Source organism: Ascidiella aspersa, chromosome 1, assembly GCF_963924565.1.
Source record: "Ascidiella aspersa chromosome 1, kaAscAspe10.2, whole genome shotgun sequence".
NCBI classification, from domain to species: domain Eukaryota; kingdom Metazoa; phylum Chordata; class Ascidiacea; order Phlebobranchia; family Ascidiidae; genus Ascidiella; species Ascidiella aspersa.
The window spans coordinates 26,860,276-26,876,342 of NC_139447.1; the positions used below are offsets into that span (position 1 = coordinate 26,860,276).

The window sequence follows — 16,067 nt, forward strand, 5'->3', positions numbered from 1 at the left end:
TTTCATTAAAAGAGCCATTTCTTTCATCAAAAGAGCCATGCCATAAGTTTCCGACCCCTGTCTCCAGGGCCGGATTTAGGTTTTCATGGACCTGGGGTTGAATGGCAGTCAGAGGCCTATTGGTCTATTTTTATTATGTTTATTGTTTCAACCAGAATTAACATAAAATAACATTTTTTATTCACTAGTTAAACAGATTCAAATGAAATGCTTTCTAGCTTTATATAAAGCAAAGCTGTTGATAACTTCATCGCTGTCGATTTTTTCCTAAAGAGTAGAGCTAAGGAATGTAACCTATTTTGGTCCATAGACGAACGCGTTTGGTTCCTTACTCTTTCAAGGACTGAAAAATAGTTATCATCAGACAAAGATACATCCTTAATACAACAGATATGTTAGAAAACGCATACATGAACTTATTTTCATTAATAATATTGCATCTCTTTCTTGGAATTCGTGATATTGGGACTTTAATGTTTGAACAAAATTATTAGACCCTGAAGCAAATTTGTCGCCATTAGGAATTTTTGATGAAGGTGAATAGCACACCCAATCGCGTTTTATTATTTACGATTGGGTTGTTCACACCAAAAAAAGGACGCAGTTAGTACAAAGCCGTTTGAATTTATAGCTGGTAATGCATGCCTCCAGAAGTAAATAATCGATACCAAGATGTTCCCACTTCACGATGTTCAGGTATTGCAACAATCTGGCGTCCGTGGTGAAATGTCTAGTAGCATACAATGTTTTTTCTTGGTGGGCCTGGGGCTGCAGCTCCCTCAGCCCCCGCCTTAATCCGCCCCTGCCTGTCTCAACCCATAAAATTTCCTAAGACGGCTGTATTGAGATGCAAACCGGCTGAATCCCATCACTGAATATGGACTTTGGTCCTTGCGTACGTGACTAAACGCAAGTGAAACCCGTGCTTAAGTATTTATTCGGCGTGCGTTGCGAGAACCTGGTGTGTTGGGGGTGTGGCCCATTCATGCGGTTTTGTCTCATTCATGCGGTCGTCAACACCAAAGAAACCAGACGAATTCCGTGATACAGCCCAACAAGGCAAAGCTAGAGAACGTGGTTTGTGAGAAAATTTGTACAACGCATCACTTTTTACTTTCGCGTGCTGCGTGCAACTTAATGTTGTCCAGTCTCCTTGTACGCAATTACCAAAGGATATTTTAAATCAATCAATTCTAACGTTGATAGGTGTGCCAACCAATTGATACCCCTTGGTATAGTAACGCGTACTGTTGCGAACCGTTAGTAAAGACAATATATTATATACACCACATTTAACGTAGGCTATGTTTTGCAGAGTTTTGCAATTGTCTAACCTTGTGTGACCGTATCACATGACAGGCGGTTCGAGCAAAATCTCTCTTGTTTGTTTTCGAATTCTCACATTGCATTGTTGACGTGGCAAGCCGATGCGTACGTGCAGTATTGCTCACGAGTGTTTCCTATAAGTGCTTTAAAAGCGGGAACAATCTGAATTGTTGACCAGATATGTGTCGCGTCTGCAGTTTGTAAGTGCATTAATTGTAGATGGGCTATATAGATTTATGATTTGAACCGGCAGAAGGTTTGTTAGGTTTCATATTTTCTCTATTTAGTACTGCAAAGCGAAGCCTGACACTGCCTGACACAACATCAATGTCGAGGCAGCTTACTCGTTAATAATTAACTTTTCTAACCTATTTAGCGTGTTGCTTAGCAAGCTATATTTCCGCACTTATTTCCAGGTACAAGCGAGGTGTCTTTTTAAGTTTAACTTGGTTTTAAAAAAGTTGTAAACGAAAAATGAAAGTGTTAATAGCATACGACGGAAGTGCAAATGCAGATAAGGCTTTCGATTGTAAGTAACATTTTGCGTATGTCTGTTGTTTCTGTTATTGAATTAAACCACTGTGAATTGGGCTAGCCCGAAGGTATTATGTGCTTGATTGCTGCTTGGTATATTAAGTCAATTCAGGCAAATATGGAATGCGTTCAACTTTTTTTAAAGTAAACAGGTTAACATTTGCAGCGAACATTCGTGAAAAAAATGTGCTGATATGATACGGGATTAGTCATTTGGTAGCGACAGATATAACATGCCGCTAGAAAATTTAGATACACGTTATTTGCACAGGAGTTAAATTGGATATAAATCCTATAAGATAACGTAAACTTGAAATATATTGTGAGTGTTTGTGTATCACAGGGTATTTTGAACACCTTCACAAGGAATCCAACAAACTAACCGTCTACAGCCATGTGGACCGTCCGGATTTGCCATCTTCAATATACGGTGGTTTGTTAAAGTTTTTATTATCACGAGTAGGGTTTGAATAACTTAATTATTGTCATGATTTTGCAATTGTGTTTAACGTATTTTTTATAATTTTTTAAGAAAATAAGACAAAATTGTCAAGTATGTCCGAATGTTAACTTCAAAACAAATTTCTTTTAGAAAGTAAAAGTTGACTTTTACGCAACACAGAAAGCCTTTTTTTAAAGATTGTTAAATTACAGGAGTGCCAGTCTTAATGCACGAGGAAATCCAAGCGATGATCAAAGATCACAAAAAGAAATGTGAAAACATGAAACACAGCATAGAAGAAAAGTGTAGACAACATGGGGTAGGTTGCTAAACTCGTGTATAATGATTTGATTTTTCAATATATTTAATTAACGACAAAAAAACATTTCAAACCAGGGCATCCATCCACTAGGTCAGTGGTTCCCAACCTGGGGGTCCACGGATCCCTTGGGGGTCCGTGAGAAAGCATTTGGGGGTCCGTGATTACCTTAATGAATTTTTGGGAAAAAACGAAAAGCGATCTTTTTACTTTCATTTCTCTCTTTAATTGCACATGTGTCAAGCTCAAGCCCGCAAGAATGAACTGTACTGCTATGCATTCAAATAAATCTATGCTGTACATTGACCTTACACTACAATACTACATTTACCACAACACATGTCGATTACAGTCAAATCAGGGTTGGCTATCTATTACGTAATAGAAATCATGCGGTGCAACCATAGTTTACCTCATATTGGCGGTAGCGACACCACTGCTTGCAGTTGGAGACTACGCTGTACTGTCTGTTAGGCCAGTAGATATGTACCGGTAAGCATATAGGTGAGTGGTATACATAGTTATAGTCAATATTTGAACGAAAACACCAGGATGTAGTTAAATAGATATGAGGAATAAGGCAGAGAACGTTGAAGGCATGGCGGTCACCTTTTTTTAATTTATATCCGCGAGGAAAACCGCTTGGGAAGTCCTAACAGTGCGAGGCGCAACTCCCGCTAAAAACCTTTGGCCCTCTTCCCCTGCTTTGCAGATGTGAGGGGTTGGTCGCCAGCCTATCTTGTCTTTATTTATATATTTTCCCCACTTTTTTCTAGTTTCTTTATTTCATGTCAATTGTTTATTTAACTTTTATGCCAATGATGTATTCAACTTTTTTTCGTTCGTTCTTTTTTCAACAACAATTTGAATATCACAATAGTCAATAGTATGTTAATTGAGTTTCAGTCAAAATTTAGGAAGGGGTAAGGGGTCCGCAGAATAAATAATTCGCCTAAAGGGGTCCGTGACAACCAGGCGCGGATCTAGGATTTCAGTTTGGGGAGGGCCATGGATTTTTTTCAGATATGACGTCACAATTTTTTCAGATATGACGTCACAAAAGTATACCATTGCGTGACGTCATAATTCAGGTAAAAATAACATCGGCTGGACGAATAAACTAACTCCTGTAAAATAACGCGTTTACATGGGTAAAAAAAAATGGGTAAAAAATATTTGTCGATTATGTTTGAATACGTTTTCCGTTTGTCCGCGACGCACTTCTTTTCACGGCGAAACAGTGAAGAAGCGCTGATCTAGTTCAAAAAGAGCATCAAAACGTAAAGACACTGGATGTATAAAGATTATTAGCGCGAAGCGCGAAAATTTTTCGCATTTACACACTTAAAATAGTCAAAAAGTATTTAAAATGGACTCGTGTCTAATTTGTCAAAGAGGCGGCGGGCCGGATGAAGTATATTGGCAGGCTGGTTCTAAAACAGATTTGCATTAACAACAAAAAAGTTTTTAATTGGACTTGGATTTAAGTTAGTTATTATATAGTCGAGGTCAGCGTACGGTCACTTAAGCCTTCTCTGCAAATCTGAAAAACGCCGCTTTGCGCGAGTGCGCGAAACGAATTTTAAATTTTTTGTGAAATATTTATTATATGGCGCCATAAGCTCGTACACCACTACCAAGCTTAAAAATATGTCTTATTTTGGCGAAAATAGGCCATACTTCCTAAGGAACCGCGAAAATAAGCTGCCTATTAAGTAAAAAAAATGTACATCTTTTTTAGTTTGGGGGGGCATGGCCATATCGCCTCCCCCCCTAGATCCGCCCCTGGTGACAACAAAAAGGTTGGAAACCACTGCACTAGGTAGACTGTGGTGCTTCCTTAAATGAAAGTAAACCGGGAGTTATTTCAATAAATTATAACATTTACTTGGGTACACGATATAGTAATCAATTCTGTGTATCGGTTTCATATCGATATAATATAATATATCTTTCTATCTTGTATTTGCATGGAACAATAAAGTTAAAGCAGTGCAATACGCGAAAGACAATTTTTTAACAAAATTTAAGTCAATAAACATTTATTTTATCAATAGGAGGGAATCAAAGTAATTTTAGACACCCGAGATGAGGGAGCCGGACACGCTATTGTAAGAATGGCAGAAGAAGTTGAAGCGAACCTTATTATTAGTGGCACCAGAGGCCAGGGGAAATTTAGACGTACCATTTTAGGGTCCGTAAGTGACTACGTCATCCATCATGCAAAGGTACCAGTTACAGTGGTGCATTGCTAAGAAACTATGAAATATGGACAAATCGCGGCAAAGAAATCGATCAAGTTGTTAAGAAGGTTCTCTCCAAAAAGTGCAAAATTGTTATTTGATACCATTATGCAAATTAACATCGTGTTTTGAACAAAAGTTTCTCAAAATTTTTCGCTTTTATGAGAATTTTGATAAATCCTATGATGTTTGACCAGTATATCTGTGAACATTAATATGCCAATTGAACTCGATTTGTAAAATTAACTACTCGTGACTAAATTTTAACTCCTCTAACTGATAGAAGTGCGCTCAAACTGAATTTTTCTACACAAAAGATTTATAAAACAAGCCGCTTCTAGATTTTAATAGTCTCGAGTCTCGACAGTCTAAATTATTATAATTGCTTGTTTGTTTGTTTTGATTATTGCTTTGAGACAATCGTGCAACATTAAAATTTTAACAAAACAATTATGACTGCCATAAACACCAATTGAAATGCAAATAAAGTTTTTTTTATTACCAACCACTGTCTGCGCAAGGTTTGAACGAATAATTTTTTACAACGCCGCAAATGATAAAAGTAACACAATCACCGACGGCCTTGCAAGGCAGAATGTAAGGCAAATCATCCAGGGTTAGTTGATCATTTCGTATAAAATACCGGATGTAGTTGCGTAAAGTCGAAGGCACTAGAATAAATAAGAATTAAAAAAAAGTGTGCTAGCGTTTGTAGTATAATAATAAAGCAACACAATTTCCAAATGCTACATTTTAACGCGGTTTCTGTAAAAAATGGACATTCGTATGCCACTAAGTGACTAAAAGGAAAGGAACGTCCTCTGAAACATTACCACACAGCGAATGTCTTATGCGCGTCAGCGTACCCTCTTGGACTGAAAGTTTTGCCGATTTAAACCATTCAAACGCAGAATAAAAAAATAATTATACCGGGTTTCGTTAATTGTTTTAGGACGTCACATATGACGTAACTTTATCCCTGAAAATTTTCTGATGGCCAAAAATAAAAATCCTGGCAAAACAATAGGGGTTAGAAGAAAGCTTTCAAAACACAATAGTGGTTCGACGGGGTTAGCAAAAGTTAAGCACCAGTTATGTAAAACATTATTAAATAAAAAAAACTTACTTTGTCGTGTTTCATTTCCGTTGCTGATATATTGCAGCCATTCTTGGACCATTTTATCTAAGCTATTATGACTGAGATCATTTAACCGGTAAGAAGCAAGTGCGCTATACTCGTGCGTCCACAGGGTCTTGTTTGTCAAGTTAGCATCCGCCAAGTTTAGCATATACGTCTGATGATCGGCAACACGCCAATGAGAATCTAATTCGGAACTCTTTATATTGTAAACCCTAAAAACAAAAACAGCCCAATCATATTGCTAAATTCAGTTAAAAATGCCAGGACCTATAAATTTAAGTTAAAAAGTTGCAACACAAGGCCCAGAAGTTACCTGTAGGCGGGGTTTAGCATGGAATAAGGAGTTGCGCTAGGACCAAGGTAGGCCACGGATATTGGCTGACGAGTATCGCTTGCATAGTAAATCAAAACCTCGTCAAAGTGGGTGTGTCCAAAAAACTGCGCGCTTATGGTGTTATGAAAACGTTCCATTATTCTTAAGAGAAAATCATGGTATTAAGTGAATAATTTGCTAACGACATTCAAACTGCAACATTGGGGCTTACCGATAATAGTTTCGGCTCCAGCTTAGCTGACAATCAGGAGACTTGCCCGGCGGAACGTGGCCAATTACATGGACATGCTCTTCGTTAGCTTCAGCTTGTTCTAGAACCCTGACAAACCAGGCAAGCATACCTGCAGATCGGATGTTGTCAGAATGTCGCATTACATTTATTTTTTGATGCGGTTATTAATATGCAAGTACCTGAAGGGTCCTCTGGGTGTATCCAGATCCACCAGTTTTCAGTGTAACAAAAGTTGGTGTTTAGTGACACGATTCTAAAGCCAGGCTCGACCAACATGGTATAAAATCCACCTTTCTTTACAGTCTGAAAACGAAACAAATGTTAAAATTAAACGCAAAACGTGCGAAAAGGGAATTTCAATACGTCCAAAGCTTCCTCGTCCAGCCATGGGGACCACGCGTCTGCCAAAACTTCGTAAAACCAATCGCTAGAGTACTTTTCTTCCGTGGGCACACCTGCAGATGGAAAGTTGTTCGAAGGATAGCTATCGTGGTTGCCCACCGCCGGATAAATTTTTAGCTTTGGAAAAAACGTTAATAGCAAATCGGTTAGGCCGAGCTGGAGTTCAATCGCCTGTTCCCTCGTTTGCGACCACACGTTGTGGGCGGGCAAATCTCCCGTCCATAGTATGTAATCTGGATTCTGTAAAAAAAACAATCATGGCGTAAGGCTTTAAAAATCAATTTTGTTTTTAGGTGAACTTAAAATTTGGAACCAATGTTGTTGCAAAGACTGTTAGTTAAAATTAAGCCCTAAAAAGGAAAGAACGATTTTGACGTATTTATTTAAATTTATTGTTACCGAAAATAAACATACTGGACTTGATAACTGTGGTTGAAGGTAAATGTTTTAATAAATGTTTTAATAAATTTTGTATATTTATTAACATAAAACAATTTTTTGACATGGGTATAGTTTTACCAGGAGTATAAACATATACAACAATTGCTTTCAAACTCCAAATTTAAAAGGAGGAGATTTAATTTATTTAATTTGTTTTATCATTTATTAAAGGGGGGAGACTGTCGCCGGATTGTGTTAGCTCTGTTGGTTTGTTAAACATTTTTACAAAAGTGCGGAAACTAGAATATCAGCAAAATGTCCGCAGTTTTCACTAGCAGTCTGTGTTTAGTTCCATAAAGAGCAGTACACCACTTCGCTGAACTACAAAAAACATCTAAAATAGTCACCTGTATTTTTATGGAATCGAGCATGTCAACAAGCGTCCAGTAGGGAAGGTCGCAAAATCTATAGTCACCCCACTTTCCCGCAATAGACTTCTCAACCACGGGAACAGCCTGCTTCGGGTTTTGGGGATCCATCGGTTCAACTATGGCACCCCGGGCCACCGGACTGTCGCCATGGCAGCAAAGGGGTTCGTCACAGTTAGCCGTGGAGCCAGCTTTGTATACGGTATCCAGGTGAATATCGGTAAGGTGGACAACCTTCGTGCATTATTAATTAAAGTTTTGTTAAAACAAAATTGTAGATTTTGTTGAAGCACTTATGATCAAAACGGTAAATCTTGTATTTATAGAGTTTAAGTGACAACCAATGGCATTTCATTCACGCCTTATTATTGCTCCATTCTGCATATTCATACCTTTAATTTTTTTGATTTAGAGTACTTTGGATGCGGTTTCACCCCAGACCTGGCCATTGGTGTGGCTCTTGGGGAGATATGAATTTTCCATTGCGAAACGTCACTCACAATGTCAAAAATGGGACAGCAGTCCGGTATCGTTATTCCGCAGATCTCCCGCGCTGTCATATTAACCTGAACAAATGAAAACTGATTGAATTGTGTTACCATTTTAAACTTACTTAATTATTATCGTGGTTTTGATTTTGCCACAAAGCCCTGGGATTACAAGAACACAAATACTTCTACAATGCTGTAATTGAAGATTTGCAAAACAAACGGCTTGAAGTTGAAAAGTTGCTCACTTGTGTCAGAACTTCTAAGACTTCGTCACCAAATAAGCCTAGAGCTCCTTCACAAATACGCGGTGTTTCTAGCTGCATCTCCTTGCAGTTCTTTATTAGCCAGCGAATGACTTCCTTGGAATCAACCTCGTTTTTTCGAAGATTTTCCATCTGGTAATTGACCAAAAGGACACACGTGGCACACTTTAGGCGACAGACAGTATTGCGGTCGATATGAGGTCGTCGCTGTAGTTGAAAAACAAAACAGTTACGTCAAACAGCAAAGCAAAAACGTGAATTTTGAAGTGCAGTTTTTGCGGAAATGGATATATATTTATATATAATATATATAACAGCGATACAAGTGGTAGTGTATTTTTCTTTTTAACCGTTATGCGACAGCCTTTGTCTACAAGTCAAATAGTGCACTATAGGAGTGTTTTTATCTAACGAACAAAAAAGGGTTCAAGGAATGGCGCTACGGCGCTTACCTCTTGGTCATGAACTTTGCTCGAGTCCGTAGAGTTTATCAGCAAGTGTTCGTTTACAGTGTATTCAATGTGTTTTTGGATTGAATGCAACATTTGCAAGCTGTCATTCCGCTCAAAGGTTCGAACAACATCCTTCTACACCAAAGTAAAACTTTAGTTTATGCGCTCACAACAAAAGTTCACACATTATTGTAAGTACTAACACTTGCCTTTTCTGGTTGAGTCAGGCGGTAAGGACAAACTCCAACTACGAATAACCAAAACACGAGAAAATAAAGCCGGCTCATTGCAAATAAAAAACTCAAAACCTTCACGACAAACTTCTTAGGTGTCAAATTGAAACTTGGGAGCTTGCAGTTAAGCACCCTGTGCTTTATAGGCCGTAATTACTTTTAGTGATGCTAAAATTGGGAGTTGTGGCAAAACGTGGTGCCGTAAGCGGAGAATGTAACTTGATTGTGCCATCCAATTTACCCAAAGCGTGGATTGGTCACTTGTAGTGGATAATAACAATCAAAGACGAAAGGGTGGTTTTGTAACTCGCAACAGCGATAACCAAGAAACCGTAGCCTAACGCTGCACGCCTGAATAATTTCGGCGGTCATGGCTGGTCAAATAAAAGTATGTACGTTGACCTGAGCGAGTTAACCGCCTTTGCTTTAGGAGTCTAGGGGGCACGGAACTTTAATGTAAATATTATTGTATATTGTTTACCTGCATGTTATTCTTTAAGTTTTGTATAGTTAATTTTAATATTGATGCTGTCTACTCATTTTATTGTAAGTTCCATTCTGGTGGCAGACTGGTAGAATCTTGCATTTTTATATGTTTTGCGGCGTTTTATTTATTTATTTGTTTTGGTTTTTTAATAGTCGAGATAATGTTCCGCCTTGCTTCCCGCGCAACAATTCTCTGGTTACCAAGTCAAACGTTGCGTATTCTACGTTTATCTAATATTGCTTATCAGATCACTGTTGCTATGACCTTTTTAGGCTGAGCGAAGTCGTATTACTTTTTACTTGAGCCTTTTAACCAAATTAATTTGGACAAATGTTGTTTATGCCCCTGATCTTTTATATTAATATGTCCCACAGTATATTCAAGATAATATTGTCTTCATATAGCTGTTATTTTGGTCACAATATTGCGGCGTATAGGCTTAGACTTAATAGAGGGTTACGGAACTACAAAAAAAGAGTATTCTTGGGGGACTCGACTTATGTAGCGTAACACGCCAGAATAATTTTGGGTATCATAGCTGGTTAAATAAAAGGTATTGCGCCGGAGTGACAAAAAAAACATAATATGTCAAATTGTAAGAAGGGTAATAATGTATGATTACGTGTTTTTTGTTTTTTGTAAATTTGGTACTTTTTTCAGCTGTTTTGTTGATCATATTTAAATTAGTTTAACTTCAAGCACAATCGGCTGGCCACGAACGCTAAAGTCGCACGGTTGACGCCATTCCTACGTTAAATTTTATTTGTTTTTCTTTGTTATGTAAAAGTTCATTTTGTTACATCAGAATCCGCACTTTAAAGTATCATTAATATATCCAGTTATGACAGTAAAAGTCTTTTGGTTTGGCTGACTTCGCGTTTCGCGCATCAGCTGCTGTTGTCGGCACTGAATTGCGTCATGCTTTGTGCGGACTGAAGTTGTTTAAAGTTTTGAAGTGTATTTTAAGGTGGTAAGCACTTACAAGGTTTGGCGTAGTCGGCTGTTCAATTCGACATGCCTACAAAATCCTAGAATGTTATTATATTTCCCATGTTACTATTGTGTATTCGTAAAGCAGCAATTGCATTTGATATTCTAAGCAAGAAACAGTTATTTTGTCAGACATGTTGCTATGTTCTAAAAATGTATGCTCATTTAGCCTGTTTTCTGTTATAATACAACAGTCATTTAATCAATATGTTTCTATCATTTGTTAGTTCGTATTATACATATAGCATAAGAATTTGTCTTCTGTGTACAGATAGAGTATGAGTTCACGCAGTGCTAGGCTTTAATTAAACGCATAGAAAAGGTGATACGAGGCGCTTAAAAGATTGCCTTGAAATTGGCAAAACATAGTATTAAATTCAAAGAATATTTCACAAAAACTAAATTTCGCTTAGAAAGTTAAAGTTGGCAAAAATATAGTTTGAGGGGGACATGGCTCAATGACCCCCTGGATCCGATCCTGTTGATAGGATTATGATTTAACTACGATTTGTTCGAACCCACATTGCCTGTTACGGCTTGCTAATTGACCCAAGTTCAATGTCATACAGTCAGAAATGAGTAGCGTCGACTGCGTTAGTCATTCTGAAAATTTTGGTTCTAACATTATAAGCGGATTTTAAGGTAGTACGAGAGAGGCGCAGCTCGCACTTCTGGTTACGCTCGTTTGCGCCTTGTTTTTGTTTTTCATATGTGACTACGCACTGCGTACGTGCCATTTTACTCGTGTACGTTTCCTTGAGAACGCTATAAAAGCGAGGACAATCGGCATTGTTAGCGAGAAGTATTTTGTGTGTGCGGTTTGCTTCAAATGCCCTGGCCTTGAATTAAGTGCTGTGTAGCTAAGTAAAATAGTTAAACTTTAATACGTTTGCTTAAATGCTTTGTTGGTAATTTGTTTTTTGTGTTATATATTAACCACCAAGTCTAGCCGATGTTGGCTCGTCGCGATGCCAAAGTCATTGCAGCAAATTGGTAAATGTTCAACTTTTGATGAAACTTTAGAAAAGTTGCTTCGCAAGCTATATTTCCATACTTGTTTCTACAGGTGTAAGGTGTCATTTTAAGTTTTACGTTGTTTGAAAATAATTGCAATAAAAAAATGAAAGTTCTACTGGCATACGACGGAAGCGCAGCTGCAGACAAGGCGTTCGATTGTGAGTAGCGTTTATATCAGCTTACACGTACAATATTTGCATTTGTTGATTAACTTTATACCATGTGTTGCGGATGCAATGCACTTCGGAAAATAAAGTTTATTTGTCAGAATGATCGATATCTTATTACTTCCGGATATATTAGACAATGAAATTTCGAGCTACGTGCTCCCCTTTGGTATTGTAATGAGGGTTTGGGTGCTGTTAGTTACAAGGCCAAGTAGGATGATAGCCTTTGTAAACAGGCACCAACAGGCACCAACAAGCATTCTAGCTGTATCGAATTAATATTTTGTTTTGTTAGATCATCCATTTTGTAATGGGTCTGAATGTTTTGTGAATAATAATTCCTGAAGGATGCATAACATTGAATTTATTAATAGTAATACAGCCTAAATAACTTCAACAACATATTTTCTGCCAAACAATGTAAACAAGTGCTGACATAAGAAATGGCAGATGACAATTTATAAATATATATTAGAAGATTATAATAAAAAATGAAGTAAGTTAATTTTTGTGTTTTAGGGTACTTAAAAAACATTCACAAGGAATGCATTGAACTCATCGTTTACTGCCATGTTGACAAGCCAAATATACCTGGTGCGCTATTTGGAGGTATGTTAAGGTTTTGCTAGTGATTTTTATATTTAGGGTATTCTCATATGATGAAAATCATGGAACCATTAACTCGGACATTGTAACAGATTCACACCATAGTTGGTAACACAGGCCAGGCCTTAAGCTAATATGGTATGCCAACATTTAATTTTTTAATTCAACATTTATGTGTTTCTGTGTATTACATAGTGACGTACATATATTAAAATGCAGGGGTGCCGGATGCAATGCACGAGGAAGTTCAGGCTATGATTAGAGAACACAAGAAAAAATGTGATGATATGACAAAGACAATGGAGGAAATGTGTGCAAATCATGGGGTATGCTACTGTAACTCCTAAACAAGTTTTGTTCCCAACAAGTAGTTTCCTACATATAGTGTAAAACTGTTTTTTACTTGTTTTATAAGTTGTTGTGTTAAGTTATGATATATGGCAGTTGTACAATATTTTGTACCAAAGCCTTCAAAACAGGGCACTAGTGTTGCAGCTTTTTCAGGAGTTTTAAGAAATAAAGTGTTGCAATTCGAACTCCATCACCTCAGGAAAGATAATTAAAGAACAGTTGAAGCGTGGAGAGTTCGTAGGGAGCTATAAGAAGGCTGCTGACCCTGTAGACGAGGGCCGACGGCTGCCTAAGTCTCTTACAAATTTTTAATCTCTGACAATCCACTCAGTAAAAGACAATCCACTCAGTATATAGTTGCTCGTTGAGTATATTCACAAATCTCAGAAATACAGCGATAAACAGAGCGGTGATTCAAGCCGCTATCAGTAAGACAAGTATAGTAGAATGAATCGTCAAAAGCGGAAAAAGGCAATTCGCCAGGCGCGGCGGTCACACGTCAGTGGACAATGGTCACGTGTATAGTGACGTAAAAGTAGGCTAAATGCTACACAGTGGCACTTTTAAATGTTGCAAAGTTCTATTGTACATCTCAATAAAGTGAACCAGATAAAAATAGCGTAAACGTTAATTTGAAGCCAACTAAAAGTATAAAGCATTCTTATTTCAGCTGTATTGTTCAGGGGGGAATGAAAGTGGTTGTCAACACCAAAGATGAAGGAGCCGGACACGCGATTGTAAGAATGGCAGAAGAGCTGGAAGCAAACCTGATTGTTACGGGCACAAGGGGCCAAGGAAAATTTAGACGTACCATTTTAGGGTCCGTTAGTGACTATGTCATCCATCATGCAAAGATTCCAGTTACGGTGGTACATTGATAAGACAATAACATTTTATATCCAAAATGTGTCCAAAATAGGCACACAGCCTGTGATGAAAACGACGAATTGAAATAAGAGGCCAGGTTTACCAATTAAATTACCAATTTAAACATTTGCACCTTGTGCCAGAAAAATTCTAAAGTTAAACAAAGTTACCGTTTGTTAATTATGATTGTCAGTTTTAATTTACCCGATTTTCCGCCCATATTAATATTTAAGTTAACTACAACATTTTTGACTTTATTTTGCTCCACTCGCATTGCTAACTTTTATAATTTGTGTCGTTCTTATGAGTTTAATGTTCTCACCACTGTCTATGAGACACCTTTATAACTTGCTGCAATGCGACATGGAGACTGTATGTAGTCGTAAATCGGTGCTAGTTGTTTTGTTTGCTTTCGCCAGGTTTAATCGTAATGCCAATAAAAAAAATTGAACACTTTTGAAACATAAGTTAAGAAGAAAGTCGAACTACTGCAAAGGATTAGCTGGGCACCAGCAATCGACAATACTTCCTGCAATACAAAAAAATCCATCCATTGGTCGGTCTACTGCAGGGGTGTCCAACTCAAACATGCCGGCGTGCCAATTTTTATCTTATAACTTCTTCCCGTGCCAAGTTACGTTAAAAGGAACCAAATTCTTTTTAATCATAAAAGCGCTTTTTTACCAAAAATCAGAACGTTTATTTAAACTTGAAAAAAAAACTGTCTAGTAGAAATGCGCATCACTACATCAAAGTGTCTCTCGGTGAGCTTACTTTTGTTTCTTCACACCAAGCTATATAATATTATGTGAATATGCTATAAGCCTCCACACAGTATCGGGATTGTTTTATATTGTGAACAAACAATGGCAATTGGCTGTATAACAAATTTAGTATTTTCTGACAATTGGCTAAATAACAAATAGAGCTTTTTTGGCAATTGGCTAAATAACAATTTTAGTATTTTTTGGGAAGGGCTTGTGCAGGGCTAAAACTGTAATTGTTGAAGCTGGTTTCCGCTAAGATTGAAACCGACATCATTTTTTGAGTTGACTTGAAGGTTACGTGTTTTAACAGCTTAGCCACAGCGCCCACAGCAAGGTATTAAACGGATCTGAGTTTATTGAGAACATCAGAACGGCAATCAACTTACAGGAATAGCTTAAAGTCCATGGTACAGTACTAACGCAGTCCAGCATAATAAAGTCTGTCCGTTACATTATTTCAGTTGGTTAAATTGAGATCCAGTCAGTTTCAGTTACGTTCAGTAGATTCCCTTACGATGCCGTCTCGTTAGGCTTTTGTACACACGCCTGGCCATCGATTAGCAGAGGCGTGTTTACGGAATGCAAATAACATATTCGTGTTAATTTACGAGCAATAGTGGCAGGTCTGCAATTGGGCCACGTAACTAAATAACAACAAATAATAAGCCGACGCGCTACAATTCCGTGCCATTTTTTATTAGTTCGCGTGCCACATTTGGCACGCGTGCCGCTTGTTGGACACCCCTGGTCTACTGAATCATTTTGTCGGAGCTGTTATGAACAAAATATTGTGCCGTGAACATGATTGCATGGTCCGTCTATAATTTGGTTAATGCGTTGAATAAATGATAAAAAAAGTTTAACCCCTACCATCACCACTACCAACCCCAAACAGGGACAAACAATCCGGTGCCAAAACAGCGGCACCCTAACCGCACAAGACTAGGTTGTCCAAATCATAGCTTTGGACGAGCGTAAATGTTAAATGGCTCCGGAGCTCTCTTTTATCATAGGTTAGCTCCAGCTCCGGAGCTTATTGATACCAGTGTTCCGGCCTCGTTACGTCAAACACCGAGGAGTCTAAGGTTTAAGGATGAACGCTTAATTTGCAATATCTAGCGTTTTAAAATAATCAAACATAACACCACAATGTTTAGTTAGAAAAGGTGGCGCCTAAGAAGCTACAATTCTTAATTTTGTGAAGGGTTGCTGTTAAATTATGTGAATTCAGCCATTAGTACTTTAGTAGTAACGTAGCATCTTATGAAATTCATGGGAGCCGGAGCTATTTTTTAAACCCACTGGCTCCAGCTCCATTTAAATTTCACACAGGGCTCCGGCTCCAAAGCCCTGGTCCAAACGTCACCACCAAAACGACCGAAGTTGGTATTATTTCTATGGTATCATAGATTATTCTGCTTTAGACAATGTTGCCTTATTGTGTGTACCCACATATTTGTCGGGCCATATCGACTTCGCTTGACCAAGTAGCCCACTATTAGAGCAACGATGAAAGCAAATAGTTATGCCGTCGTCTCAGTTTTGAGAAGATATTACCTTTTATTGAAATATTTCTGCTGCGGTTTTCCATTTT

The 16,067-nt window shown here is 37.9% G+C and overlaps 3 protein-coding genes across 4 annotated transcripts; 2 read left to right on the forward strand and 1 right to left on the reverse strand.

The window, feature by feature from the left end:
- The first annotated feature begins 1,549 nt into the window (after positions 1-1,549).
- On the forward strand, positions 1,550-5,414 carry LOC146168918 (uncharacterized). Of its 2 annotated transcripts, none has more exons than XM_083382333.1 (4): positions 1,550-1,855; positions 2,204-2,290; positions 2,515-2,621; positions 4,679-5,414. In XM_083382333.1, exons 1-4 carry the CDS (start codon positions 1,801-1,803, stop codon positions 4,874-4,876), a joined length of 447 nt encoding a protein of 148 aa, XP_083238459.1. In that variant the 5' UTR covers positions 1,550-1,800; the 3' UTR covers positions 4,877-5,414. The 2 variants fall into 2 exon arrangements, with proteins under 2 accessions (XP_083238459.1, XP_083238451.1); XM_083382325.1 differs by having other exon boundaries at positions 1,552-1,855; positions 2,204-2,293; positions 4,679-5,413.
- On the reverse strand, positions 5,363-9,708 carry LOC146168919 (sphingomyelin phosphodiesterase-like). Its single transcript, XM_083386312.1, has 11 exons — positions 9,703-9,708; positions 8,989-9,123; positions 8,519-8,668; positions 8,175-8,348; positions 7,747-8,016; positions 6,935-7,213; positions 6,751-6,874; positions 6,551-6,680; positions 6,319-6,480; positions 5,991-6,217; positions 5,363-5,535 (listed from the first exon to the last, which is right to left on the reverse strand). The coding sequence occupies exons 1-11, from the start codon at positions 9,706-9,708 to the stop codon at positions 5,363-5,365; spliced, it is 1,830 nt and encodes a 609-aa protein (XP_083242438.1).
- A 2,054-nt stretch (positions 9,709-11,762) lies between these two features.
- Positions 11,763-14,159, forward strand: LOC146168920 (uncharacterized). The gene is made up of 4 exons (XM_083382344.1): positions 11,763-11,873; positions 12,402-12,491; positions 12,708-12,814; positions 13,523-14,159. Exons 1-4 carry the CDS (start codon positions 11,819-11,821, stop codon positions 13,715-13,717), a joined length of 447 nt encoding a protein of 148 aa, XP_083238470.1. The 5' UTR covers positions 11,763-11,818; the 3' UTR covers positions 13,718-14,159.
- The last annotated feature ends 1,908 nt before the right edge of the window (positions 14,160-16,067 follow it).